At 51.3% G+C, this 27,970-nt stretch overlaps 1 protein-coding gene across 1 annotated transcript; it reads left to right on the top strand.

Annotated features, from left to right (window-relative positions):
- Positions 1 to 290: 290 nt before the first annotated feature.
- Positions 291 to 27,970, top strand: NALF2 (NALCN channel auxiliary factor 2). Its single transcript, XM_057719313.1, has 3 exons — positions 291 to 1,739; positions 24,489 to 24,660; positions 25,067 to 27,970. The coding sequence occupies exons 1-3, from the start codon at positions 876 to 878 to the stop codon at positions 25,450 to 25,452; spliced, it is 1,422 nt and encodes a 473-aa protein (XP_057575296.1). The 5' UTR covers positions 291 to 875; the 3' UTR covers positions 25,453 to 27,970.

Here is a 27,970-nt window from a genome sequence, read left to right as displayed (position 1 = left end):
AGACTGAGGGGGCATGGCCAGCGGGAGCCATGGGGCCGTGCCGCTCGGCGGCCGCCACAGCGGTGCGAACGCAAGGCGGAAGCGAGAGGCGCACTAAGTAAAGCCCCGCGTCGGCGTCCGGCGCCTCTGGCGCCGCCGGGAGCCAGGTGGCCCGCCCGAGCTGGAACTCCGGGAGCGGCGGGAGCGGAGCCGGAGCGGAGCTGGCCCGGGACCGGCCCCGGCGAACACCAGAGCGCGAGCGAAGCCCGAAGGGCCGGGCAGCGGGCCGGCCGGCGGGCCTAGAAGGGCGCGTGCGAGGCAGGGAGCGGCGCGGAGCGGGCGGCCGGCGGGCGGGCGGGAGCTGAGCGGCGCGGCGCGGCGCGGGGCGAGCGAGCGGAGCGAAGCGCGGCGGCCGGGCCCGCACGGCGGCGCTGAGGGGCGCAGAGCTGCGCCGAGCCGAGACGGCCAGAGCGGAGTGCTAGCCGGGCTGCCGCCGGCGCGGAGTGGAGTGGCGCTGAGCTCAGGGCAGCTGAGGGGCCCGACACTATGAGGAGTGCGGCGCCGCCGCCGCAGCCGCCACCGCCCCAGTGCCCCGCACCGCCCCCCGCCGGGACGCCGGGCAGCGCCTAGCGGGCCGGGCGGCCGCGCCCGGGCGGCGAGCGAGGGAGCGCGGGAGGGGCGCGGTGACGGCGCGAGAGCGCCCCGCCACTCCGGCCTGAGTGGGGCCCCGGGCCGGCCGGCCTGCCTGCCTGCCTCGCCATGAAACCCCCGAGGTAGAGCCTGGACGGCGCCGAGGAGCGTGGAGCGGTGCGCAGCCGGCTTGTCCGCCCGCCTGCCCGAGACGGCCGTCCGGCCTCGCGCCCGCCTGCGCCCTCCAGCCCGGACCCCCCTGAAATATGTTCAGGGGCGCTTGGATGTGGCCCGGGAGAGACGCCGCCGCGCTGACGATCTGCTGCTGCTGCTGCTGCTGGGCTCCTAGGCCGAGCGACAAACCTTGCGCCGACTCCGAGCGGGCGCAGCGATGGCGACTGTCCCTGGCGTCCCTGCTCTTCTTCACCGTGCTGCTCGCTGACCATCTGTGGCTGTGCGCGGGGGCCCGGCCCCGGGCCAGGGAGCTGAGCAGCGCCATGCGGCCGCCCTGGGGGGCCGGCCGGGAGCGGCAGCCGGTGCCTCCTCGCGCGGTGCTGCCCCTGCCGCCGCCGCCGCCGCCTGGCCAGCCCAGCGCACCCCCGGGCACCTGCGGCCCGCGATACAGCAACCTGACCAAAGCCGCCCCCGCCGCCAGTCCTGGGCCGGACTGCGGCGGCGTCCCAGAACCCACGGGGCTGGACGCAGCTTGCACCAAATTGCAATCTTTGCAGAGACTTTTCGAACCGACCACCCCAGCGCCCCCTCTGCGGCCCCCCAACTCCCCTTCCCGTGCCCCGGCCGAGTTCCCCACCGCCAAAAAAAACTTGCTCAAAGGCCACTTTCGGAACTTCACTCTTTCCTTTTGCGACACCTACACGGTCTGGGACTTGCTGCTGGGCATGGACCGCCCCGACAGCCTGGACTGCAGCCTGGACGCCCTGCTGGGGGACCTGCTGGCCGTGGTGGCTAGCCCGGGCTCCGGGGCCTGGGAGGTGTGTAGCAACTGTATCGAGGCGTACCAGCGGCTCGACCGACATGCTCAGGAAAAATATGACGAGTTCGACCTCGTGCTGCATAAATACTTACAGGCAGAAGAGTACTCAATCCGGTCCTGCACGAAAGGCTGTAAGGTAGGGATTGGCGTCCGCGGCTACAACGGCTGCCACTTCGGTGGCGGGAGCGGTGGCGGTGGGACCGGAAGAAAAAAGGAGGTTCCCCCCTCTACCCGCCTCACCTCCCCCCACAACCCCCACTGTTCTCAGTTGGCCACGGGTAGTGCCACCTTGGGATCCTCCCGGGAGAAGGGGCCTCAGGGATTCATGTCAGGTAACCACCTGGCCAACTTCTGTTAATTCTGGCTTTGGGCACCATCGGACAGGGGCTTTCTCGCGCCCCGCCCCCTGCATGAGGAGGGAGGGGTCCGCCCCCCCCCCCACCCGGTCGGTCGGCAAAGGGATGGAAAGAAGGCTCTGGTTCCCCCAGCCCTCATGCTCAGCCAGCAGTACCCTTTTCCTTTCCTTTCCTGGGCTGGAATGGAAAGTCCTGGGACTGGCTGGTGCAGGGGGAAGGCCAAAGGTGGGGGGAAGAATATTTGGCAACCTAACCCTCACCCTTTGGCCCCTGCCAGTGGGTGAGGGGAGGGGTGCTTGGTTGAGGGGCACAGCACACTGTTGACCTTAAATGACCTGAGGTGGCTGGTCGGAGGCAGGTGGAGCCCCAGGGTGCCTGTTTTCTCCCAAGGAGGGAACCTGCCAGCTCCTCTCCCCTGATAAGAGAAGGAGCTGGGAGCAGGGCACAGCATCTTGTGGGAGGGCCACTGGAGGCTGGTGCATTACAAAAGTCCCAGTGCCTTCCCAGCGCCCTGGGGTGGCAGTGGAGGGAAAGATAGCTTTCTGGCTGCTGGGGACGGGCATCCAGAGGAGAGGCAAGGCCCCTGCAGAATGGGCCTGCCTAGGGCAGAGCTGAGTATTGAGAAACTTCTTGACCCTGAGCACAGTCGTTCTGGACAGTGGGTGTATGGGGGCTGTAAACATTTGGGACATGGTGCTACTGCTTTGTTCGTGCAGCCTGGCCAGGTGGCCTGCCTCTGAGAGGAAAGAGAACAGCAAGGTCAAAGGGTCAAGTGAAGAGGAGACCAGGTGCGGTGCTGGCCTTACCCATTCTTGAGCTGGGGGCTAAGAGCTGGAAAGGGAGACAGTTGCCTCCTAGCCTAGCTTGTCTCCCTTCAAGGCTTTGGGGAGGGGCAGAAAGTACCCCTTTCCATCTGACGTGACCCCTGCAGACTTCGGCATGGTTCCACGCTCTTGGTGGGCTCCTTAGGGATTTGGGCAGGGGGTTGGGGAGGAAAGGGGTAGCTCCTTGCTCCTGACTTCACTTTCTCATTCTCCTTTTTCCTGTTCTCGTAACCTAGCAGTCTCCCTCCCGCCTCCCTCAGCCTCAGCTGACTCACTGCCTCACTCACACTACCAAATGAGATATTCCACTTCTTAAAGGTGTACAGACAGACAGACACACACACACACACACACTGTCAAACAGCACCAGCACCACCTGGGGCAAAGGCACACAGAGATAGAGAGGGGTCGTCACACCCACAAACAGTGCCACAGAAGGAGACACGGTATCGTACACATGCACATCTCCCCAGGATGTCAGAGACACACAGGCAGAAGTACTGTCACATGAAAAAGGACACATTTTGTCATATAGAGATAGAGACACATACCCTTGATGTCAGTGTGAGCAGAGAGACTCAGGCCACTAGCAGACAGAATAAAGGTCGTCTGTCTTTTGTGGCCTTCCCTCCAACCCCGTGGCCCTGACTTTTTCTTTCCCACAATTTCATCCTTCCCACAAAGGATGAAAGAGAGACCACGCCACAACTTTCCTGTGGGTTTTTCTCCAGGTCATAGTTGGCTTCAAGCTCTGTCTAATCCGGCACTAAATAATAATCCCTCATGTTGATTATTTTTACCAAGCAGTTTGATGGAGGAGAAAGACAACTGATCTCTTGGATTCAGGAGGCCCGATCATCTCTACCACTTGTTCGTAGTGTGACCTTGGGCACATCAGTTCACTTCTCTAAGCTTTCGTTTCCTCATTAGTAAAACAAGGATAATAATCCTGGCTCTGCCCATATCCTGAGTCTTTTGTGAGATTGACATGGCAAGAGGTAGCTGATAGTATTTTGTAAGAATAATAGAACACCTGACGGTGATGTCTTGCTTAGGGTTTGTGGCCTCTCTCAAGTATATTATGAGATCATAACTGCCCAGGGAGGCTGGTAATACCAGCATCATTAGCCCCATTTTACAGATGGGGATACTGAGGTGCAGGGAGCTCAAGCAGTTTGCCCAGAGGCCACTTGGCTAACGAGCAGGAGTGCCAGGCCTCTAACCCGCATGGCGTCGGTGCTAAGCTCACACTTTGGCCATGGCCTCTCATCAGGTTTGCCATGGCCAGGGCCCTCCCTGCTCTCCTTTGTCTCCTTGTTGCTTTCACACACACTCTCTCTCCCTCTCAAGTGAACTCCGCCTGCTCTCTTGCTGCCTGCTGTGCCGGGAGAAGGGCAGTGCCAGCTCCACAGCTTTCTTCCTATCTTTCCCACCCTCTTCAACATGCTCTCCCTCCACTGAGGCCTACACTCACAGGCCTCTCGATCCCAGCTGTATTATGGACCCTACAGGAAAAGACAGCCCTGCTTTCCTCCTTCCTGCAGCCCCCCTCTCTTCACCCCAGCACCCCACCTCTATCCCAGGCCTTTTTCGTAGCTCCCCAAGCCTGCCCCCCAGCTTCAAGCCCTTCTGTCCAGCCCCTCCCCCAAATGGGATCCCTTGGAGATAATCCGGCACTAAATATTAGTGCCTCATCCTCCACGCTTCTCCAGGGTGGAGAGCCCACAGCCCCAGGCCAGGGGGAGGAGCCTTCCTCTGCTGCTGGAAACCAAACCTGGAGCCTTTGCTCCAGGGCCAGGTGACCCCATCCCCGGGGGCCTGTCCCGAGTGTCTCAGATCTTTCCCGGGCAGCCCCAGAAACCCTGTTCTTTCCCTTTGCAATATCTGCCCCTGTTTTGGGCCACACAGGGCCCCACGCATCATACCTGTCCTCACTGCTGCCTGTGACACCTCCCAATTTAGTACCAGCTGCAACATTTCCTTAATGTGCGACTGACTTCCTCTCGCACAGCAGGGCGATGATAACTTAGGCAGGCCGATGCCCATCCCCACCCTGGCCTCTCCCAACCCCCAGCTCCACGCTGCACCTCTCCCTTACCTCCCTGTGCATGCATCCCCTCAGCCCTTGCCCCCTGCTCTGCTTGGCCCTCCTGGCCCTGCCTACAGTCACTGGGCCACCCCCCCACTCCCCTAGCCCTCTCCATCTCCCAACCCTGCCAGGCCCCGGCTGGTTCTGATTGCCTCTTCCTCCACCTCTGCCCCTTCGCTACTCTAAATTCAGGATAGTCTGATGGCGGGGGGGGGGGGAGACGGGGCAGTGGTGGAGATGGGAACAAAACCCTGGCCTCTTCTCTCATAGCTCTGATCCAGAGGGAATAGAAGCCCGAGAAAAGGCCAGTTCTTAGCTCTCTCACTAGCCATGGGGCTACAACCATAATGGTTAGTGCCAAGGAAGGATATGATAGTTCTATTCTCTTCTGGACTGGTCCACACCCACCTGGCATATGGTGTATTTGGTTCTGGGTCTTACACTGAGCAGGTTAAGAGGAGGCTAAAACCAAAGTTCTCTTGGACAGAGTTGAAGGAGCTGTTTCACCTGAAGAAGAGGAGACTCAGGAGGATGTGGTCTCCAACTTCAGACCTCAGAAGAGTTGTCAGGGTGTAAAAGAAGCGTGTCCTGCTTAACCACAGAAGGACTTCACGGTTAGAAAGTCCTGGGTTCAAATACAGCTCTTTTATGCATTACCTGTGTGACCTTGAGCTAGGGACTTCGGCTCTCTCAGCCTCACTTTTCTCATCTGTAGAATGGAGCTAATTCATCAGAATAGCCCTATGAGCTCATTATTAATGAGAAGGCTGCACAGTACCTAGGCCTGGCATGTCAGAGTTGTTCAGTTAACAGTTTTTTCCTTCCAGAGAGGGAACAGAGTGCCTTGAGAGGAGGTGAGTTCCCTCTGCCAGGGGAAGGGTGTAGCCTGATTCAGGCAGACCCCTGGAGGAAATGCTGTGGAGATGACTCTGACCCCGCGTTATAGGGCAGGTTGGACCAGCCGACCTCTGAGGTCTGCGTCAGCTCAGAATTCAGGCCCGTGAGCAGAGCCTGCTGCCTCAGCAGCAGCATTGGATGGGCAGGGCCAGGCAAGGAGGCCTGACACCCACACACGGGGAGGGGGCTGCCAGAGCCAGCACCCCGCCTTCTGCCCATACCCTTTGGAGCCCTGCTCTTCCTCCACTCCGGCTGGCAGCTGTTTCTGCCTCGCTGCCTTCCTCTCTCCTCCCACCTGCTGCAGCTTTCCTGCCAAGCGGGACTCCCAGGCTAACACTGGTGCTGAGAGCAGGAAGCTCGGGGCACTGGGCAAAGGGCAGGAGCCCCAAGTTGGCAGGTGGTCCCTGTTATCACCCAAGCTTGCAGCCAGGGAGCAGTGCCCCACAGACAGCCTCCCTGACCCAGGGTTCTTGCGGGCAGAGAGGGTACCCTAGTCCAAGTCTGGGGATGGAGGAAGGGGGAGGCGGTCCAGAAGCAGCCTCCTGGGAATTATGGCAAAGCCTCCCCTGAGGAGAGGCATCCAGATCCACGGAAGCTCCTTGGCTGCAAACGTGAGCACCGGGCTTCTGGGAAGGACCGGAGACAGGGAAAAGGCAATGTTTGTGGCTCAGACAGGATATAGGGGCTTAAATGTGGGAGTGGCAAGTGCTGCCCACACCTCTCTGGACCCCCTAACCCCTATCCTGACCCACCCCACTCCTAATCCCCATGTTGCTCCCAGTTTTGACCCACAACCAACACCCGCCACCCGCATACCAATGACCCCACAACCTTCCCAACCTTCTACTAGAAGTGTACCCTAGACCCTTCCCAAACCACATCCACACCTCACTCTCTAATCCTTACCCCCACACCTACACTCCTCCAACCCCCACTTCTCCCTACAGTTATCCCCACCTACTCCCACCCCTCCCTTCCCCCATCCCCTCCTTGCTCCCCGTCTAAGGGCCAGCACTCTCCCTTCTCCCATCCTGCTCCACTCCCCTCATCTCTCACCTCTGCCTCACACTCCCCCAACCTTTGCCCCATGTCCTGACCCTCTTCTGGCCTCATCACCTATCCCCCCTCCTGGCACTGCACCTCTTGCCCTTGTCACTTCCGTGCCCCCTCACCCCTCGCATCCCTCACACCCCACTCATACTTTGCCTCTCTGATCCCCATCCCTCCTCCTGCCCCCTTTCATCTTCTGGTCCCCTCTTCTCTTGTCCCCTTTCTCCCTCTCTGCTTTTTTTACTCCTTCCTGCCTTCTCTCCTCCCCACTCGGGGTGGACATGTACATGCATGCATGCACACATGCTTGGACACACAGACACACACACAGACACACAGTCTTCTTCATGGCGACTTCCCATCCTTCCCACAGGCTGGTGCCTGACTACTATAGTCACCATAGCAACGGGAACCTCCAGGAAGGATAAACTGGTATCTCCTGAAGGTGGGGGCGAGAGGGAATTAGGTGGAGGAAGGGAGCCCAGCAGCTTCCCACCCAGTCTCATGGTCTGGCTGGAAGAGTCTGCTGAACACATTGGAGGTGAGGGTGAGGAAAGGGAAGACGGTGGGTGGGGCTGAGATTAAAGGAGAGTCAGGGATCTCCGAACGCATCACAAGCACGAGAGGGTGTCTCTAAGCCATGTGGGTGCATGTTGGTCTCCTCCCTAGGCATCAGTGTCTCAAGGAGAGGGCACACCCACCCTTAGGTGTGTGGGTGCATATGTAGGATGACACCTTAGGCTCGAGGGTGGGCGTTTGCCCTAGAAAAACTTCTCCCTCAGGGCAGTTCTTTTATGTTCCCACCCTGTGAGGCTGTTTACCTACTGTGTGCCCCTGCAGACTGGGCATTAGACCTGCCCTCCCCCCACCCTCTGCCCCCAGCTCACGTCTCAGCCACATGTGGATTCCAGCTGCAAGTGTTTGCTGGAGAGCCGGGGCAGCTTCTGAGGGGGTTTAGACAAATGTGGGCCTCCAGGAGCACCATTCTCCACTGCTGGCCCGGGAGGCCTCTGGGGAATAGGTATGTTGTGTTCCTGTGGTTACAGCATGCAGACCAAGGTGTGTGCAGGGATGCTGGACCAGACTTTTCTTCCTGGGCAGATGGGGGGGCTCAGAAAAGACTGAATTTCTGATACCTCGAGCCAGGCAGGTGCTTAGAGGGGAGAGCAAGGACACCAGGTGAGTTGTAGCTGGCCCTGGAGAAGGAAGGAGTTACTATGGAGCGACAGGAGCTGCCAGGGACAAAGCTCCTGTTTGAATGGATTCTGGAAAAAGGAGCTGGAACCTGAGCCACAAGTCTCTGGGGCAGAAGGCGAAGGCAGGCTGGTGCCAAAGAAGAAAGGGAAAGGGGAAAAGAAAACTGCCAGCTTTCAAGTGCCTGGGAGATGCCAGTGGCTTTATGTGTGTCCGTGAACTCATTTAATCCTGACAGTCATCCTAGCAGGCAGGTACTCTTGTTATCCCCTTTTTACAAATGCAACAACTGAGGTTCAGCAAGGGAGAGTGACCCATCCAGGCCATATAGCTAAAAGATGCGAGGACTGCCATACAAACCTAGGTCTGTCTGTTCTTTCCCCAGTGCACACGTGTATAAAGAAAATCTTAATAAACTCCTCCAGCTGTCAGAGACAGTGCCCAGCTGGCTCTTGAGAGGCTGGAGTGAGAAGCTGACCGACTGCAAGGGAAGTCCAGCAGCACCTACTGGCAACTTGTAGGGACCCCCTGGAATGGCTTAGATCCAAAGTGGGGACCCACCAACATCCTCTTTGTTCAATACCCCAGTCTCTTGTCCTCGAGCCCCAGTGATAATCACTAGTGTTTATCCTCTTGGGATTGTGATAGAGGATGGGCATGAGGAAGGGAGGTGTTTGCTCCCTCCTTTTTCTACAGGCTCTGCCAAGGAGATGGGAGGAGCCAGTCTCCTCTTGTCTGGAGGGAAGGTATCTGTTATATTCTCAGCTCCAATCTGCTGGAAGGATCATCCAGGGTAGGAGAGGAGTAGGTCCCCCAGACAGGCCTAGTGCAGGCCTGAGCCCCACCCAGTACCTGCTGGGAGAGCTGGGAGGGGAAATGCTGAGACCTTGTCACCTCAGAGCCTGTGGAGGCCTGGCCTGGGCTTTGGACACTCAATTCCCATGCCAGGGTTTCGGTGAGCCCTGGCCTGGGATGGCTAGGCTTCTCTTGGAAGTAGAAGGAAGTGCCAACTCACCAAGCTCTGCCTGGAGAAGGATGTGTGGTGGTGGTGGGTGTTATTGTTTCCTGCCTTTGTATTTGGTTTCCGGCAGATAGCATGGCTACTTGGCTGATCTGTGAAAGGTGAGCATATCTGCTTAGTGTTAAACTCAACTAAGACTTCCAACCAGGTTAATCCTTCAGAACTATTATAGTCTCAGAATCTTTTAAAAATACCTTTTTTTCCAATTGCCAATAAAAATGGTCTTTGAGAAATTTTGGAAAATAGAAATATAACAGGAAAAAGGTCCCAGAGATGCTCTTAATGTTATAGTGTATTTCCTCCTAATATGTCTTTTTGTGGCATAGTTTTTTATTGTGGTAAAATATACACAACATCAAATTTACCATTGTAACCATTTTTAGGTGTACAATTCAGTGGCATTAAGTATATTTGCAATGTTGTACAACCATCTCCACTATTCATTTCTAAAATGTTTTTATTCTCCTAAACAGAAACTCTTTATCCACTAAACAATAACTCTCCATTCCTCCCTCCCCCCAGCCCCTGGTAGCCTCTGTTAGGTTACCCTAACCCCTAACTTCCCATCTAGACCTTCCCATCTAGACCATTTGACTATTGTAGGTAATTCATGTAAGTGAAATCATACACTTTTTGTCCTTCTGTGTCTGGCTTATTTCATTTAAAGTAATGTTTTCAAGGTTCCTCCCTATTGTGGTGTGTATCAGTACTTCATTCTTTTTTATGGTTGAATAATATTCCATTGTCTGGATGTACCACATTTTTTTAAATTCATTCATCTCTATGGACACTTGGGTTGGTTCCATTTCTGGACAATTATGAATAAAGCTGCTATGAACATTCATAGACAAGTTTTTGTGTGGACCTGTATTTTCATTTCCTTCCACCTTTTGGCTATTGTGAATAATGTTATTATGAACATTGGTATACAAGTATCTTTTGAACCCCTGCTTTCAGTTGTTTTGGTTATATACCCAAATATGGATTTGCTGGCTCACGTGGTAATTCTATATTTAACTTTTTGAGGAACCTCCATGCTGTTTTCTACAGTGCTGCACCATTTTACATTCTTACGAGCAATGCACAAGGGTTCCAATTTCTGCATGTCCTCATCAACATTTATTGTTTTCCTTTTTTTTTTGATAATAGCCATCCTAATAGATGTGACTATATATTTTTACATAGTTGAAATCATCCAGGTTTTTTACCCTGCATATTGCTAAAGTTATACTGAGTGTCTTTCTGTGTGGATTAAATATTCACAAACCTCGTTCTTTTTTTTTTTTTTTGGCTATACCGCACAGCTTATGGGATTAGTTCCCCTATCAGGGATTAAACCCAGGCCCTCAGCAGTGAAAGTATGGAGTTCTAACCACTGGACAACCAGGGAATTCCTACAAACATCATTCTTGATGAGCGTACAATACTCCATCCCGTGAATTTAGTGCAGTTTATTTACCGTAGACTCCTATTGTTAGATATTTACTTTCAACTTTTGCTATTACAAATAATACTGTGATGGATATCTTCGTCCATAAATCTTTGTCAGATCTATGATTCCTTTTTCTAATAAATAGTATCTCAGTCATTTTTTTCTTATTTCTCTACTCTGCCGTTGCTCAAATCACAAAATAATACATCTTCATTGTACCAAATCTAACAATACAGAGGTTTATAAAGAAAACATTTAGTAATCTTCCTGTTCCCTCCCCTCTCAGTCCCACTGCCCTGAGGTCACTGATGTTAACAATTTGGTGTGTATCCTTCCATCCCTCTCTGAGCTTACATCAACATTTGCACACAAAATGACTTTTTCTTTCCCATGTTTTGCATACAAATGGAAACATATACATTAATTCTGCAGGATGAACATTTGGGACTAGTCTTATAGAATCAAAGAGTATTAACCTTTCTAAAGCATTTGACATAGAAATTTCTGTCTTATGAAATTTCTTTACTTCTTACTAGAATCAGAAGGCTGATGCTAGTTTATACCCTCGCCAAAAATGTGAGACTAACTTACCACCCTTGTCCAGTATTGATTATCGTATTTTTTTAAACTTTACTAATTTGGAACTGAAAAATGTTATAGCATTGGCTTGTAATTTGCATCCCTTAGGTCAAACACTTCTTTTTCTTGTTTATGGGCCGTTTGTATTGCCTGTTTTGTGAATTGTCTGTTCGTGTCTTATGTTTTTATTATTGATTTGTATGTACTCTTTTATATGTTTTAATGATTTTTTTCTGATTATGTTTGTGGCTGGTTTGTTTTTCCATTTATTATTTGAATCTTAGAGCTGAAAGGAGAGCATGGGAAGGAAAGGAACTATCCCAGGCACTTTTTATATACTTTATCTCACTTAATTCTTTCATCTGTCTTGTGAAGTGCATATATATTATTCCCATTTTACTTAGGAGAAGACAGACTCTGAGGGGTTAAGTAACTAGCTCAAGGTCATCCAGCTAGTAAAAGTTGGAGCTGGGATTTAAATCCAGGTCAAATCCGGGGTACTCAGTCTGTACCAGTATAATTTTACTACGGGTAAAGAAAGCTTTGTGCTAGTTGCTTTACAGACATCATTTACAGAAAGGTTAAGGCTATGTGCTTTTATTATCTCCATTTTGCAGATGAGGACAGTATAGATCAGGGAATTTAAGTAACTTGTTTGAAGTTTCATAACTAGTGAGAGCAGACCTGGGGTTTGACCACAGGACCTTTTGAGGTTAAAGATGTTTGACCCTGCCTTCTCCCCGTACATGCTGCGTCCCTAGGGACCATCTTCTTGGATCCAAGTTGAGACTCAGAGAGGGAGAATGCTTTGCTTACAGTCACATAGCAAATTAATGACTGAGTCCCTACCTCCTTACAGATGATTTGTCCAAGTTCATACAACCAGTTAGTGGCAGAGCCAAAATCTGAATCCAGCTCTAGCTAACTCTCCACCTGACTGGAGCAAAGGCTTTTCAATGAAGAACATTTATGGAGCAAGCTGGGGAGAAGGAGCAATTAGGTAGGGTGTGTGGCTGCCCTGAAACCTTTCTGGAGGAATAGACTCTGGTATTGGAGTCTTCTAGGGAAAGGCAGTTCCAGGAGCCCCTATATGACAAGACCTGGGATAGGGGAACTCATGTCCAAAGGCAAGAAGACCTTTCTTCAAGGAGACAGCTGCCTTCCCATCACCAGTTGCCAAAGATTAGAGAAGGAACAGTTGCCTCTTTTCAACATTCCCAGGGTGCATGTGTGTTTGTGCTCACACACATGTGCACATGCATACATTTAGAGGAAAGAGGAAAGGGAGTGCTTTGATGGGGGAATAGAAATGGTCATTTGTAGCCCGTAGTACCCAAATGTCCTTCCCCCCACCCTCCCTTACAAAGAAAACTTTACTCATATTGAGAATGAGCTGAATACACTGATTTTAAAGAAAATCACTCTCCCATCCAATCCTAGAAATCTCTCCCCAACTTGACCTGAAATTCCATCAAAAAGATTTGTTTGAGTAACAAGCTAATTACTTCAGTGGTGATAGTGAAATGGAGGGACTGTCTGAGGGGCAATATGGTGTATAAGATCTTGGGAACTGAAGTCCAGGTAAACTTGACTTCAAGTTCCAGCTTTAAATCTGTTCTCTCCATAAAACAGTTGTTGAGACCTTTCATCTCTCTTGGAACCTCACTTTCTTTGAATTCAGAACTAAGAAATAGGATCATTGTGGCTGGAGAGGGTGTGGAGAAAAGGGAACCCTCTTGCACTGTTGGTGGGAATGTAAATTGATACAGCCACTATGGAGAACAGTATGGAGGTTCCTTGAAATACTAAAAATAGAATTACCATATGACCCAGTAATCCCACTCCTGGGCATATACCCAGAGAAAACCATAATTCAAAAAGACACATGCACCCCAATGTTCGCTGCAGCACTATTTACAATAGCCAGGTCATGGAAGCAACCTAAATGTCCATCAACAGATGAATGGATAAAGAAGATGTGGTACATATATACAATGGAATATTACTCAGCTGTAAAAAGGAACAAAATTGGGACATTTGCAGAGACATGGATGGACCTAGAGTCTGTCATACAGAGTGAAGTAAGTCAGAAAGAGAAAAATAAATATTGTATATTAATGCATATATGCGGAATATAGAAAAATGGTACAGATCAACTGGTTTGCAAGGCAGAAATAGAGACACAGATGTAGAGAACAAACATATGGACATCAAGGGGGGAAAGTGGGCTGGGGGGGGGTTGGGGTGGGATGAATTGGGAGATTGGGATTGCCATATATACATTGCTAATAAGAAAAAAATATCAAATTGTACACTTTAAATATGTCAATTATATCTCAATAAAAGTTCTTAAAAAAAAACAGAAAAAAAAAGAAATAGCGTCATTATGAGCCCTCAATGACATATAACATGCTAATCTCTTAAGAGCACAGTGCCTGTGAGATGGAAAGTGCTCAAGAAATGGTACCGACCATTATTATTGTTGGCTGTGTGGCCTTGGACAAGCTATTTTAACTCTGGGCCTTCCTGTCATCACCTGTAAATATGTCTCCATCTCAGGGGGTGGTTGTGAGGATTCAGTGAGTTAATAAATGTCAGTTTCTTAGAACAGAGCCTGGTGTATAGTAAGCACTTAATAAATGGTAGCTATTATTATTCTCAGCTTAATTAGATGTGTTTAATCTAAATGACTGCTTAATACTCAATTGAGATTGACAACACTTTCCCTTAGGAAAAGGGAAAGGTAATTTGGGAGCAGGAGGTGAAGTGTCTGGTGTGGAGATGGAAGATTAGGAGCCAAAAGGCAGCTGGAAAGATTCTAATCAGTGAGAGTGCAGAGACATGCTCAGGTAGGGGAGGGAAGAGCCAGAGATGGAAGGACTCCAAAGCCTTGATTTACCTCCCCCCCAGAGACCAAGCACAACTGACAAGTCCTTTTATTAGGTCTCTGTACTCCGCAGCCTCTCATCTGGTTAGCAAGGTACTGTGTTTGGGGATGGAAGTAAGGTAGGGGCAAGGAGCTGGTTTCACAATGATCCCTGCAGGAAGCTGGAGATTTCTGCCTGGGCCTGGGCCCAGGACTAGCAGTGTGTAGCAGGCAGGCATACCTGGGAGGGGGCAGTGAGATTTTATGCTGAACACATTTGTGTGCAGCTCAAATGAAGCTATGATTGTCAGTGTCACCTTGGCACCATTTCTGTGGTGGGTGGCCTGCACAGCTATTGGGCACAGAGGCCCCCAAAGTTCCCCTCCTCTCATATTAGTTCTTCTCTTTGGCTGTGGGACCACTCATTAATCCCAATGGTGTGTTAAGCTTGCTGGCCCAAGCCCATGGCCCAGACAGTGGTGAGGGAGTAGATGATCCACGACTGGGCAGTAGGGCCTGGGGTTTTGTGGCTGCATCTGGCTAAGTTGGTCAGGTCGAGTCTTGGGGAATTTGTTTTGTTGTTTTTGAGGGTCATGGCTGCATATCAGTTTATATATTTATTTTATTTTCATTTTATCAAAGTAATATATGTTCATAATTTTAAAAGACATAAGCTACATGTATATCTAGTCACTCTTCAGAGTCAAACACTTGAAACTCGCTTGGCTTTTTCTTCTGATATTTATCGTCAACATTTTTAATGGTGTGCCAATACTGCTATTTCTTGACTTTTCTGTTTGAAATATCTTTGTGCACACAAAGATACACACATATACATATATACACATATGTATATATAGCCCACCTATAGATATATGTTCTTGTAACATTTATGTCTTTTAAATTATATATAACGTAATATCTTTTAAATGATAAATATAGATCTCAATGCTCATAATTAAAACAGAAGCCCTCTGCACCAACGCTAAGCCTCACTCTTCAGTCAAATACTTCTGAACCTCTTAGCTGTTTCTTCTGATATTTACCTCCACATCTCTAAATGAGATACCAATACTCTTGATTTTTTTTTCTGATTTAAATATGTACTGACTTTTTATTTTTTTTAGAGTGGGATTTAGCTCTCTTACTATCAGCAGCACCATAGGCACACTTCCCTCATATATCCAATATTGTCATATCACAATTTCTGGTTTTAACAGTATTCCATATTTACATTATTAGGATTATAAATATTGTTCACAGCTGAGTCGTGTAGAATACTGTGATTACATTTTCTTCCTTGGCCAATTTGTTTTCTGGAGTTAGTAATTGCCTCTTTTTTTCTATTGGCTCAGTTTTCTATGTTTTTTGTTTTGTTTTGTTTTTGCTAACACGTCCCCAATTTCTCCATCAAAGCTGTAAAATTCATGCAACACATTACATAACCCATTACTTTTACCCTTTTCTTGGAGATCTCTACCTTACTCCAGTCTGGGCTAGTTGCTAGAAGCTTGGTTTTCAAGTACTTGGATTTCAAGTACTCAGCAGACATCTCTTCTGTATACCTAGTTCCATGTGAAGTCCTGAGGGAAACACACAGATAAGTAAGACACAATCCCTGTCTTCAGGGAGCCTACAGTCTCAAGGATGTTTAATTCATTCACATATCTTGCCAGAAGGCTTGAGCTCCTTCCAGGGACTTTGATCTAGGCTTTGTCTTTGATCCCACACACCACGCAGAACTTCCCCTCTCCATCTCCACTGAATTACCAGAAGAATACAGTACAGTCTCCCAGAGAGCAAATGTGGTCTTAGGCTGCATTAACAGAAACAGCGCTTCTAGGATAGGAGGGCTGATACTTCTATTTGACTCTGTGTTGATAAACTCTTTCTGGGGGTTGCATTCAGTTGCAAGGGACATAGAAAAATAGGAACTTGTCTGAATATGAACAACCAGGACAGAACAGAGAACTGGAAACCACATCCCCCAAAATAATTAAAAAACTGGTTTGGCTTCTCGGAAGAGTAGTCTACACATAGCTCTCTCCATTTTTCTTCTCTCACATTCCCTTTTAAATTGGCTTCACTTTGGTTTCTGCCCCCACTGCTCCACTGAAACTGCTCTCACCATGATGAGACTGCCAGCATGTCTTCATCTGCTGAGCACTCTTATCCTTTGAAACTCTCTTCCCCTAACTTATAGAATGCCACTCTCTCCTGTTTCTTCTCCGAGCTCTTAAACCATTCCCCCATCTTCCTCAGGTTCCCTTCTTCTACCTGCCCCTTAAATGTTCATGTTTTCCAGGGATCCACTGTTGGTCTTTTTCTCTGTGTTAATTCTCCCTAGGCAATATCCTCTACTTCCTTGGCTTCTGCTATTGCTTTATCAGTCAGAGTCAGCTAGGTTGCGCTGTAGTAGCAAACAGTTCCCAGATATCAGAGGCTTAACACAACAAATAGTTATTTCTTGCTCATAATACATGTCTAAAACATGTCAGCAGGGAGCATCTGCTCATGACAGTCACCAAGAGACCCAGGCTAGTAAAAGGTCCATTTGAACACCACTTCCACAGTCAGCAGCAGAGGGAAGAGAATGTGGCAAAGCATACTCCAGGTCTTAAAGCTTCTTCCCAGAAGTGATCCATGTTTACTTCAACTCACATTTCATTGGCCAAAGTAAGTCTTATGGCCATGCCTAATTTCAGAGGGTGTGGGAAAGTATAGTCCACTATGTTCCTAATGATTTAACTCCTTAACCCTTGATGACTCCCAAACCTTTATCTGTAGCCCAGACCCTCCTTCCGAGCTCAGACCCTCATGTCCAACTGCATCCTTGACATTTCTACCTAGCCTAGTACATATTGACCCATGTTTCAAAGTCAGCGTGACCAAAAACTGAATTCATCTTCCTCACCCCCAAATCTACTCCGCCTCCTGGTTCCTCTTCCATAATGAATTAAACTACTCTTCATCCTGCCACCCAAGCCAGAAACCTGGTAGCCATCCTGGCCCCCTTCCTCACCCTCAATCCCCACATCCCTACTTTAACCTGTTGATTCTACCTCCTTGTTGTCTCTTCTCATATCTCTCTCCCCTTCTCTCCATTTCTTAATTCTGCTGCTACTGCCTCAGTTGAGGTCCCCATCATCTCTCGCTCAGATGGTTGCAATAGTCTCCTAACTGGTCTCCCTACCTCCAGTCTTGGTGCCTATGCTCCATCATCCACACTTGCAGAACGTAAGTCTGAAAAGTTAGTCACAGAAGTGATAAGCAATCTTTTAAAAAGCAGTTATTTAAAATCCACTAAAGGCTGTCCATTGCCTATAGGCTGAAGCCTGGCTCCTCCTCAGCATCCAGAACATATCATATTATGGGCGTGGCCTTCCTCCACAGCCTCATCCCCCATCATGGCCTCCTTTGTACCCTCTGACTATGCTAAACTACCGACAGTATCTGAATCTGGCACTATTTCACACCTCCAGGCCTTTATACCTGCTTATTCCTTTGCTTTAAGTGCACTTATTCCTGCCCTATTCCACCCAGTGAAATTCTACCCATTTTTTCCAAGCCCCAGCTCTAGCCTTTCCCGCATGGAGATATTTTCCTGTGCTTCAGCCCTTTATGCGATCACTGTACCAAGTACATACTACTTATCACAGTGACTTCTAATGATTGATGTCTCTCCTGCTCCTTAAAGATAGCAATCTTTGTCTTCCCTATCTCTGTCATCTGTACTTCCCCAGCACAGTGCCAGGCACTTGAACATATTCAGAAAGTGATCATTGCAGGAAAAAATGAATGGGAAGACCTGACTTGATTCAGGGAAGTTTACAAATACCTCCTGCAGGGCTGGCATGGGGACAGGAAGTTTATGGTCCTAAAAGAGCTAGTAGGAGCAATGAGTAATGCCACAGAGAGGCATTAGCTCAGCTCAAAAGGAGAAAGAACTTTAACTGCAAGACTTGTCTGAAGATGTGGGCTGCCCTAGGAGAGAGTGTGCGCCCTGTGACAACAGGCTTACAGTCAGCAGCTGGATAGCTTGTGGCAGTGACATTGGAGTGGAAATTCCAACAACAGGAGGTGGAGTTATGATTCTCACAGTCCTTTCCATTCTGGAGTGGTCGTTAACCTGAGTCCTCTGTTCGTCTGATTGATATGGGTCATCTAGGCTCCTTCAGAGAGCTACCCTTGCACTAGGGACACCACTTCTCCACTAACCAGGAAGCCCCTGGCCTTGGAGAAGGTGGCCTAAGAGGCTTGGAGGTGACTGGACCCTCTGGAACTGCAGTGGCTCTGGGTCCTTATCCACCTTTCTAGCCATCTCCCCCGCCTTTCCTCCACACCAGGCCAGGCCACTCTGACTCACAACTGCTCATTCCCAGCAGCAGGAAAGCTGTTGCTTATTTTTACAGTCACTTAAGTAAAGCCATGTCATCCACCTGCATTTGCCCCGTAATGCCTCTTATCTCAGTCTGACTCTGCCAATCCCAAGGAACTACTCCCAGAGCTATGTCCATGAGCCCCCTCCGCTGGGTTGGAGAGATTGACTTTGACCTTACTCTGTTCTGATCCAACTCTCTGAAAGCCCAGAATCAGGAATAGGAGCACGTGGCTCTTTTCCGACCTGCCCAAGGAGATCCTTCACGCAATGCTAGGTGTGTTGATGAATACAGCGCAAAGAAACATCAGATTAGTTATCAGAGTACCTCCCTTCTAATCCTGGCTTTATAGTTGATTTCTTGCATGTTTCTGACTTGGCTGAACCAAATCCCTTTTCTGGGCCTCAGTTTCCACCTAGGTAAAATCTAGAGGCAGGGTGGTTACTTGTGTGCTGTGGACAGTGGGTTTTAGTCCCAAGCCCAGCCCAGGTTGCCACTCTGCCTCCACAGTCTCTGCAGCTGCAGCTCCTGGCCAGGTGTCCCTGGGGTGCATTAGGAAAACAAGCAGCGATGAAGAGAAGGTCTGTAGGGATGATTTGGATGGGGAAACGGGCCCTAGGGAGGGAAGCAAGTTGGAATCCAAGAAAGAAACTGCCGACTTCCTGGTTGGCAGGAACTGAAGCTCTCCTCTCTGGAGGGTTTTCCAGCCCCCAAAACAAGGAGTCCAGGATGGCCACCTCTTTCTAAACCCTCAGGCCCTGAGACTTGGCTGTGGGCTGTGTTTGTACGCACACATTTGTGTGCATTCCCGTAGCACCCTGGGGGCCAGGAGAAGTCACATGTTTCTTCCCAGAGGAGCATAGGGACGAGAATGCCCTGGCCAGGCCTCAAGCCAGGGAGCAGGAAGGTAAGGCTCTCCAGGTCCACCTCCTCCTCGCTAAACTGGCAGCTGCAGAGCCCAGGATGGGTGGGGATCCCCCTCATCTCATCCGCTCCCATTTCAAGAGCGGTTTAACAGCCCAGCCGGGAGGAGGGGTGGGATAGCCTTCTCGGCTTCCTTTTTGGGTTAATTGGTGTTCCCTCTAGTTACTCCCCGCTTCCTTCCCTTCCCAGTTCCCATAGCAACTTGGCTGTAGCAGCCAGAACTTGATTGAGCCCAGCGGTGGCCTGCCGCAGGTGGGGAAGGGGGTTCTGTAGGGAAAGGAGGGCCCTGCCAGGTCAAGGCTTCCCACCCCACCCATCATCTGCTGCTACCTTGAGGGTCCAGGATGGTTAAGCTCAGAGGACAGGGCATGTTGAAGAAGTCTTTCCTGCCAGGGCTGGAGTTTGAAGAGCCTGAGAGCCTAGAGCAGGCCAGGTTCTCCTCAGCTCTCCTCCCCTCCCCAGGCCCCTGTATCCTGCCCCCTGAGTTTGGAATGCAGTCAGTGGTAGGATGGTCCAGTAGGAAGAACCCTGGGGTTCGAGTCAAGAAACTGGGTTTCAGGTTCCTCCTTCTGCCACTATTCTATGTGACTGTAGAGTCCTTCCCCCCTTTTCTGGGCCTCAGTTTCCTCAGCGAAAAAATGAAGCAGGGCTAAGTTCTCTGCATATTAAAATTACCTGGGGGGTTTTGAAAACCTCTAGGTGTATGGGCGTCACCCAGAAGGATTCTGGCTGACTTGGTCTGGAATGCAATGTGGGCCAAGCAGGAACATTTTTAAAAGACTCTCTGAGTGCTTCTAATATGCAGCCAGAATTGAGAAACTAGAGCAAAAGATCTCCAAGGGTCTCCCAACTGACTGTTGTCTGATTCTGAGACATTTCTTCCTTCGCCCTGCATACGCCACCTCCAGCCAGCCCCACAGCTCTCCGAACCTGGCTCTCCTGGCTCTCGTCCTTGTGGATGAGTGCCCAGGACCCCTGCAACTGCCCAAGCAACCCAGTCCCCTCTGGCTCAGTCCTAACACTGATGAGATGGGGCAAGTGACTTAGGCCCGCCTAGGGAAGAGGCCAGCAGAGACTCAGCAGGCTTGCTGTCCAGGTGGTAGCCCTGAGAGCCAGACTTTTCGTCTGAGAAGGACCCTGGCCCCTTTTAAAGCACATGGACCAGCAATGACCTCAGCTGGCCATCTGCGGGGCCAAGGAATTGGATTATCTCTCAGCCCCTTGTCACTCTTCTTCCTCATTCCCCTCACTAGTTTCTTGCCTGTTCTCCCTTGCCACCCACAGGCCTGGTGTCCTCCTCAGGCAATCTGCTCACCCACTTGTTGCCATGGTGACTCTGGGGCGTGGGGCTTGAGGGAGGGTCGTCTAACTAAGGAGAAGGGCCTCCCTCCCACTGTCAGGCCACCCCTCTCCTCACCCTGCCTCCTTCAACTCCCTCCCTCTCTCCCAGAGCAGAGGTGGGGAGTGTCTGGCCACCAGTGCCTGCTGTTAGGCTAATTGAAGTTGCCTGAGAGGGCTGGCCGTCCACTGCAGCCGCCTCACTTGGGAGCAGGAATATTGAACTGGAAGAGCCCAGGGAGAATCCCGCAGGGGCCTCTGAACCCAGCGGTGGAGGAGTGGGCTGTTCCACACAGTTTGAGGTGAGGGTGGAGGTGGACTCTGGGTCCTGGCTGCAGAGATTGGGGCAGAGGCTGTGGACAGAGCCTCCTCTTGGCACTCTGGGACCCACCAGATGGGGGGGGCGGTCTCTGAGGGACTGGGGCCCTTAGCATTAGGGATTTCCTTTTGTTTCCTGTCTTCTTTCTTTCTTCCCCCTCTCCTTCTGCTCTCTTATCCCTCTTTTTCTTACCTCGACGTTCCTCTGCTCCCATTTTCCTCACCCACCTTTATTCCCCTGCTGGCTCATAAACCCTCCTCTTTCTTACTGCCCCTCTTCACAGCCCCTCTTCCACCTCTCCTGTCCCCCACCCTGTTATCCCCTGCTCTTTCTTACCCTTCATCTTCTCTCACCCCCACTGCACGCCTTTACCTCCCTTATACCCTCCATCTCTTATTCCCCTGCTTCCTCCCCAGCCCTGTTTTTTCCTACCTCCGCTGTTACCACCATTTCTCACCCTCCAACTGCCTACTCTTTCTTACCCTCTCTCTCTTCCTCCCCTCCTCCCTTGTGCCCTCAGACCCCACTGCCACTCTCTCCAACCCCTGAGCCCCTCTCATACCCCTACAGCTCCCTCTTCCCCTGCCTCTTACCTTTGCTTGTTCCTTTCCACCCCTTCCACTCCCTTCTTACTCCATTGCACATACCTTTTATCCCAATAATTTCACTCTCTTAAGAGTTTATATAAATAAAATTTAACACAGGTGTTCAAGAGAGGTGCATAGAGACCTATTCACCGAAGCATGGTTTGTGATAGTGAAAACCTGGAAATAACTTCAGTGTCCATCCACGGGAGATTGGTATCCATTGCGCTTCATTCATACGAAACTGTTCCGCGATCTTTCAGCCCACTGTGCGTGCGCTCACGTCTGTACCTTTGCTTAAGCTGTTGCCTCCATCCAGAATGCCCTTTTGTCTCATCTCTGCCCATCCCATCAAAAGTCCTACTTTGAGTCCCACCTCAACTCTTATCCCCTCACTGAAATCTTTCCTGGCTTTTCTGTTTTCTTCCCTCCAATGGCCAGTGGTTTAACTTCTCTTATAGTATAGAAGATGTGCCATGGTTTCAAGTTAGATCTGTCTATCCAGGAAACAGGAAGTTTTCTGAGAGGAGGGACATGTCCTCATTTACTTGTCTGGTTCATTCCACAAACAGACTTGTTGTTTTACATATATTGTGCTGAGTACACAGTGGTCAATAAGACGGACCCACGTCTGCTTTCATGCATCACAGAGAAAAATAAAACAAGGATGCAGATAAACTGATACTTGTGGTGAGGAAACAGTTAAGGCAAAGGATCATGAGGGGGCATTCTCTAGCTAGAGTGGTCAGGGAGACCCTCTCTGAGGAGGTGACTTTTGAACGGAGGCTTCAAAGTTGAGAAGGACCTAGCCAGGCCAAAAGTTGGGGCGGGGGGGGAGGCAGGGGGTGTGGAGACGAGTGTGTGCCAAGGCCCCAAGGTGGGAAGAAGTAGGGTATATTCAAGGAAAAGAAAGAAAACCTCAGCGTGTGGAACATGATGAGCCGGAGGGAGAGGTAGAAAATGAGGTTGGAGAGACAGACAAGGGCCAAGTAATGCAGGGGTTTGAAGTCTATGGTCAAAAGTTGGGGTTTTATTCTAAATGCACTGAAGGGTTTGAAGCAAGGGAGTAACGTGATCGAATGTCATTTTGAGATCGTTCTTACTCCTGTGTAAATAGTGGACTGGAAAGAGCAAGAGTGGAGGTGAGGAGGGCACATAGCAGACTGTTGTCCAGGTGACAGATGCCAGTGGCCTGCACAGCGTCGTGGAAGTAGAGGGAGAATTGGCATGCCTTGCTGATGGACTGCGTGTGGGGATGCCGGCAAAGAGAGGCGTGATGGCTGACGCTGTTTCTGGCTTGAATACCCAGGTGGATGGTCGTGGCACTTAACTGAGGTGGTCAAGAGTCAGGGGTGTGGGCAGATTTGGAATAAAAAAACAAGAACTGAATTTTAAGATTTCAAGCATGTTAAATTTGAGAGGCCAGTGAGATATCAAAGCTGTGTTCCTCAGAAGGTAACTTGCACCACAACCCACTACCACCCACCACTACCACCCATCACCACGCCCCTGCCCCTGCTTTGGAAAAGGCCAGTGTGGGGCTACATTGCCAAAGTCCATGTTCACGGTGGAGTTATTTGTATTTGAGTGTAAATGTTTAAAATCTGTGTAAGAAGTTCTGACCACGTCGCTCAGAGTGTGGTTGAAAAGCCTCTGGTAGCAGAATGACCTGGACCCTTGTTTCAAAGGCAGATTCCTGAGCCCAGCTCAGTCCTCTTGAAGCTGAATAAGAGGGGGCCATCTGCCTATGTAATAAGTGTCCCAGGGGATTCTGAGGCACACTGAAGTCGGAGAACCATTGCTACAAGGAGCAACTGTGAGAAGGTGCCCTTGAAGATATGAGGACTCGATGTGGGCAGGGCTCTGGGCATCATGTTAAAATGCAGGTGTGACTTGTCAGGTCTAGGGCAAGGCCTGGGATTCTGCACTTTTCATAAGCTCCTAGGTGATGGTGATGCTGCTGGTCCAGGTCCACACTTTCAGTAGCAAGGAGTTAGATCAGTGGTTCTCAGTGGGAGATGATTTTGCTACCCACCCCCCACGCCCCCCAGGGGACATTTGGCAATGGCCAGAGACATTTTTGGTTGTCACAGTGGGGAGGGGGAGGATGCAACTGGCAACTACTGGATAGAGGCAAGGAATGCTGTTCAGTATTCTACAATGCACAGGACAGCCCCCACTAGAATCATCCAGTTCAAGATGTCAGTAGTGTCGCCGTTGAGGAACTCTGGTCTTGATGATAGCCAAAGAGTATAGAGCAGGGAGCCTTTTTGAGCTAGGACTCAGTGCCTGGTAGGAGTGGGGCTAGACGAGGGGCAGGAAGTATACCCATCAAGTGACACAGCCAAGCCAAGTTTCCAAATGAAATGTGTCTGCTCCACTCCAGGGTAGACACCAACAGGACAGAGCATGGATTAAGTAGAGCTTGAAGACACATGTGATGCTTGGTAAGGCAGATTCTTGTTTTTATTAAAAATAACCCCTCGCATTTGTATTGCACTATAGAATTTACAAAACATTTTCATATGTGTCATATTATTTGAGCCACACAACACCCTAATGAGGTAGAGCAAAGGTTATTTTCTCCATCTCTTTTCTTGAGTTTAGAAATTTAAAAGCATGTTTGCTGAATGGAATGGAAGTGAAATTTACCTCAATGTAGGTGACCTCAGACAAGTCAGGACATCTCTCGGGACCAGCTATAAGATGGTATGGTTGGATAGGATGATTGGTAAGGCCTCTTCCAGCTCTGATATAGGAGTCATTTTATGATTTTACCAGTGAACAAATTCAAAGTCTTGGATGACTGCAGATTGGGGACTCAGGAGTTCTGGCTATGAAATGGGAGATTTTAGGGTAGGAGGTAGTGGTCTTGACCCAGACCCTTCTTCCCTATCCCCTGGATCCTGGGGTTGTGTTGGTGAGCACACCATACCCTCCCCCAGTAGAGTACAGGTACACACCTCCTCATCCCTTTCCTCTGAGGCGGGAAGGGGCTGGCGCCTGGGCTGATGCTCTTTCCTCTCCTCACAGGCTGTCTACAAGGCCTGGCTGTGCTCAGAATACTTCAGCGTGACCCAGCAGGAATGCCAGCGCTGGGTGCCCTGCAAGCAATACTGCCTGGAGGTGCAGACCCGGTGCCCCTTTATCCTCCCTGACAATGAGGAAATGGTGTACGGAGGGCTCCCTGGCTTTATCTGTACAGGTAAAGGCAGGGCCCTGGGAGGAGGGAGGAGGCCGGGGGCCCAGGGCAGGCACCTGGTCAGGGATGTGGGAGCGGGGAGGACAACAGGGAAGTCGGGTTAGGAGAAGGTTAGTGGCTGCAGGAGTAGGTAGTGAGGCCCCAGGTTGGGATGGGGCAACGTGGAACAGGGGGAGAGAGCAGGGTGGCCATCTCTATCCAGAACATGCCTGGCCAGGGAGTTATCCTAGAGAAACTGTCTGGGGTCCCTGGGAGATAAGTGTCCAGAAAGGGATGGCGCTAAGAGGCAGAGGGAAGAGTCTTGGGCAGGACTCCCAGAGCAGCCCCAGCTCTGACGATCACCTCTCTCAGAAAGGCATCGCCAGCAGCCCCCTTAGCACCCCACCCCGCCTTCCTTATCCATTGGCAGGGTTGCTGGATACTTCGCCAAAGCAGCCGGAAACCAAGTGCTGTGACGTGCCGTGGGTCTCCTGTGAGTCGGAGAAGAAGAAGTTAAAGGAGTCTGAAGCCCCCAAAACCCACCACCAGCAATTCCACCATTCTTATTTCCACCACTACCACCAACAGTACCACCACTACCACCCCCGCCACGACCCCCCAGGCCGCCTCAGCCACAAGCCCTCCCTGCTGCCGGTCTCCGGGGGCTCCCGCCTCAGCCCCAGCAGGATCCGGCTCTACGTCCTTGTTCTCATGCTCCTCCATACCATGGTGTCCTTCTCCAGCGGCCAGGGCGGTGGGGGACCAGGCCTGGAGGCACTGCCTGCCCTAGATGAGGGCCTGACTCGGGAAGAGTGACAGCAAGGAGGGCGATCAGACCTCCAGCACACACCGACATCAGCTCCAGCACCCCCCCCCCAGGGGGAGGGGGAGGGGATCCCTCCCATGGGAGGTGTAGGACCAGGTGGGGGGTGGAGGAAATGGGGGAATCACACATTGCCCCAACCAACCCGCACCCCAAAAGCAGCTCCAGCAGAAGCGCCAGAGGGCCCCAGGGAGCTGCAAAACTCATCCGGGAGAAAGGCAGGAGCAGCCGGTGCCCCCCTCCCAGGCCCCCATCTGTGGGGCTGAGCCAAAAAAAAGGGGGGGTGGGGGCTGGATATGCCCACCTCCACTGAGAGCCCTGACCCTAGGGAAGGAGGCTTCTTACCCAGCCTTGGCCCTGCAGGGAATGTTGGGGGGCACAGAGGGGAGAAGCTCTTTCCCCCCTCCGCATTCCTTTTGTTGCCACGATCCTTAATTCCCTCCTGCCCATACCCCTACAGGCAACGGCAGACGACGCAGTGGCCCTCCTCCTGCTCCAGCGCACCTTGTCCCATGTGGGGCTGCCACAGGGAAGGGCCAGGCTAGGACACGAGGTATATGCAGTTGCAGCTAGGTCAGAGCCCCAGTTAAGCTGCGCCCCAGCACCCTAGGAAATGAGGTATAGGAATGGAGTGCAGAATGAATGGCGGGAGAGAGTGGAGATAGGGAAGAGGGAGAGGAGAGGAGAGATGTGGGCAGAGGGCTTAGACAGATGGCTGAATGGGGTGTCACCACCTGGCTTCGGGGAGGCAGATGATCAGTGTTGAGGAAAGCTCGAGGACACCTCCCCAAATCAGAAAGGGTTGCATAAGGAGCCCTCTGGGGAAAGAACACTGGACTGGGTTCTTGGGCCTTGAAACAGAAGGCTGAGGGCACGTGATCAGACTGCCGCTGTCTGAAGGGCCATATCTTACAGAAGGTGCACACACTCCCAAGGGCCACTCTTGCCCTGGAGATCTTGGCCTTGGGGCCAAAGACGTTTCCATTTCTGATCTCCATGGGGAGGAGGGACTTAAGCCCAAGAGGGTCAGGCCTGGCCTGGGTCCCCAGACTCCCCCATCTCGTCCTAGCCCAGGCCTCCATGAAGGAAACCCTGGTGGCGTTGCCCCAGGGCTTTCCAGAGATGAGCCTCCCCCATCCCCAGACTGTCCCTGTCCCCAGCCTACCAAAGAGTATTCATCCCTTCCGATCCCTGACCCCATGGGTTACTATCCCAATTGTGGAACAACCAGACTTCTCCTCACCCTGTAGCGGGTCGACTACTCTAGCCACCCCTGCCCCTAGCTGGAGAAAGTGCAGAAACTGGCAAGAGGACTCGCTGGATAAAGACAATGTGCTGTGGTCCTTTGGCCGAGAGACTTGCAATTTTTAGTCAAGCTAGAGGGCTACACGAGAGAAGAGGCCTGGAGAGCCCCTCGTGGGCCATCAGCCTTGTGCTGCTCTCCTGGGAGTGGGAGGCCACATGGCCTGGGACATCTACAAGCCAACAGGAGCAGACAAGAAAGGGAGCCACAACTGTGTTCCTGGGACAGGCCAAGTGGCTTTCGGTGCCAGAAGGGCCTGTGTCCCAGGATGCTATGCCAGTGAGTTAAGGGGAGAGGTGGGCCTGAAGCTGCATTAGGCAAAACCAAGAGGGGGAGGGGGAGGGGACAGCTGGAATTGGCTGGCTGGGGGATAAATGGGAGACCTCACTAGTAGAGAGGGAATCATTCAAGGGCCCCAGCTGGGTCCCCAAACAGGCTTTTTGAGACTGGGGAGTCCTTCCCTGCCAGTTTTCTCATTTCTCACAGCGTGTTCCCCTGCCCCCCAGCCCCGTGCCCTGCCCACACACTCCCCGTTTGGCCTTCAGCATTTCAGGCCTAGCCACATACCCCATCCCTAGAGTGCTCTTTTCAGCTGGGGAGGGGAAGAGGTGCTGGCTCCTTTCCAGAGATGCTTCTGTAGATGTGAGAGACCCTAGGTACTGCCTTGTAACTCCTGCATTCTCAGGAGGGGAAGAGGGACTGGGAAGTAAAAGGGGACCTTAGGGCCCCAGGGAATGGACCCTTGGAGACTCCCATCCCCTCTTCCCCCTCACCAAGTGCCCAGGAGACCCCTGGCTCAGACCAGCCCAGGGCCTTGCCCAGTGGCAGGGGAAAGGGGCACCTCACTCCACGTCGAAGTCATTTGACTGTCTCCATCCACCCCACTGCCCAGATCTTCCACCACCCCTCCAGCTGCCCCTGCCCTTCGTCACAGGCAGCAGAGCTGGGCAGCTTTCTTACGCCATTTTCTACACTGTGTTTCATGAGTAGGACTTTCTTGCACTAGTTCCTATGACTGAGTCTCCAAGCTGGATTCCTAGTAGTCCCCGTCCCTTCCTCCCTCACCTGGCTGTGATTCAGTTGTTGCCCTTCCCCTGCCTCTGTGTTTCGGTGAGAGTCTCTGTATGTGTACTGCTTTCTGTTTTGTTGCATTGTGGGGCAGAGGCCTCTCTGCTCTTGTTTAACCCCATAAAGAAATAAATGGTAAG

The sequence above is a fragment of the Hippopotamus amphibius genome, chromosome X (genome assembly GCF_030028045.1).
Source record: "Hippopotamus amphibius kiboko isolate mHipAmp2 chromosome X, mHipAmp2.hap2, whole genome shotgun sequence".
NCBI lineage: Eukaryota > Metazoa > Chordata > Mammalia > Artiodactyla > Hippopotamidae > Hippopotamus > Hippopotamus amphibius.
Note: the sequence above shows the minus strand (reverse complement) of the source record. Positions and strands in the feature narration are given on the sequence as shown.

Bases quoted from the DNA above. Each gene is read 5' to 3' on its own strand.
- NALF2 (XM_057719313.1), top strand. From the start codon at position 876: ATGTTCAGGGGCGCTTGGATGTGGCCCGGGAGAGACGCCGCCGCGCTG. The intron at 1,740-24,488 runs GTAGGGATTGGC...CTCTCCTCACAG, and splicing joins CCTGCACGAAAGGCTGTAAG to GCTGTCTACAAGGCCTGGCT. The intron at 24,661-25,066 runs GTAAAGGCAGGG...ATCCATTGGCAG, and splicing joins CCCTGGCTTTATCTGTACAG to GGTTGCTGGATACTTCGCCA.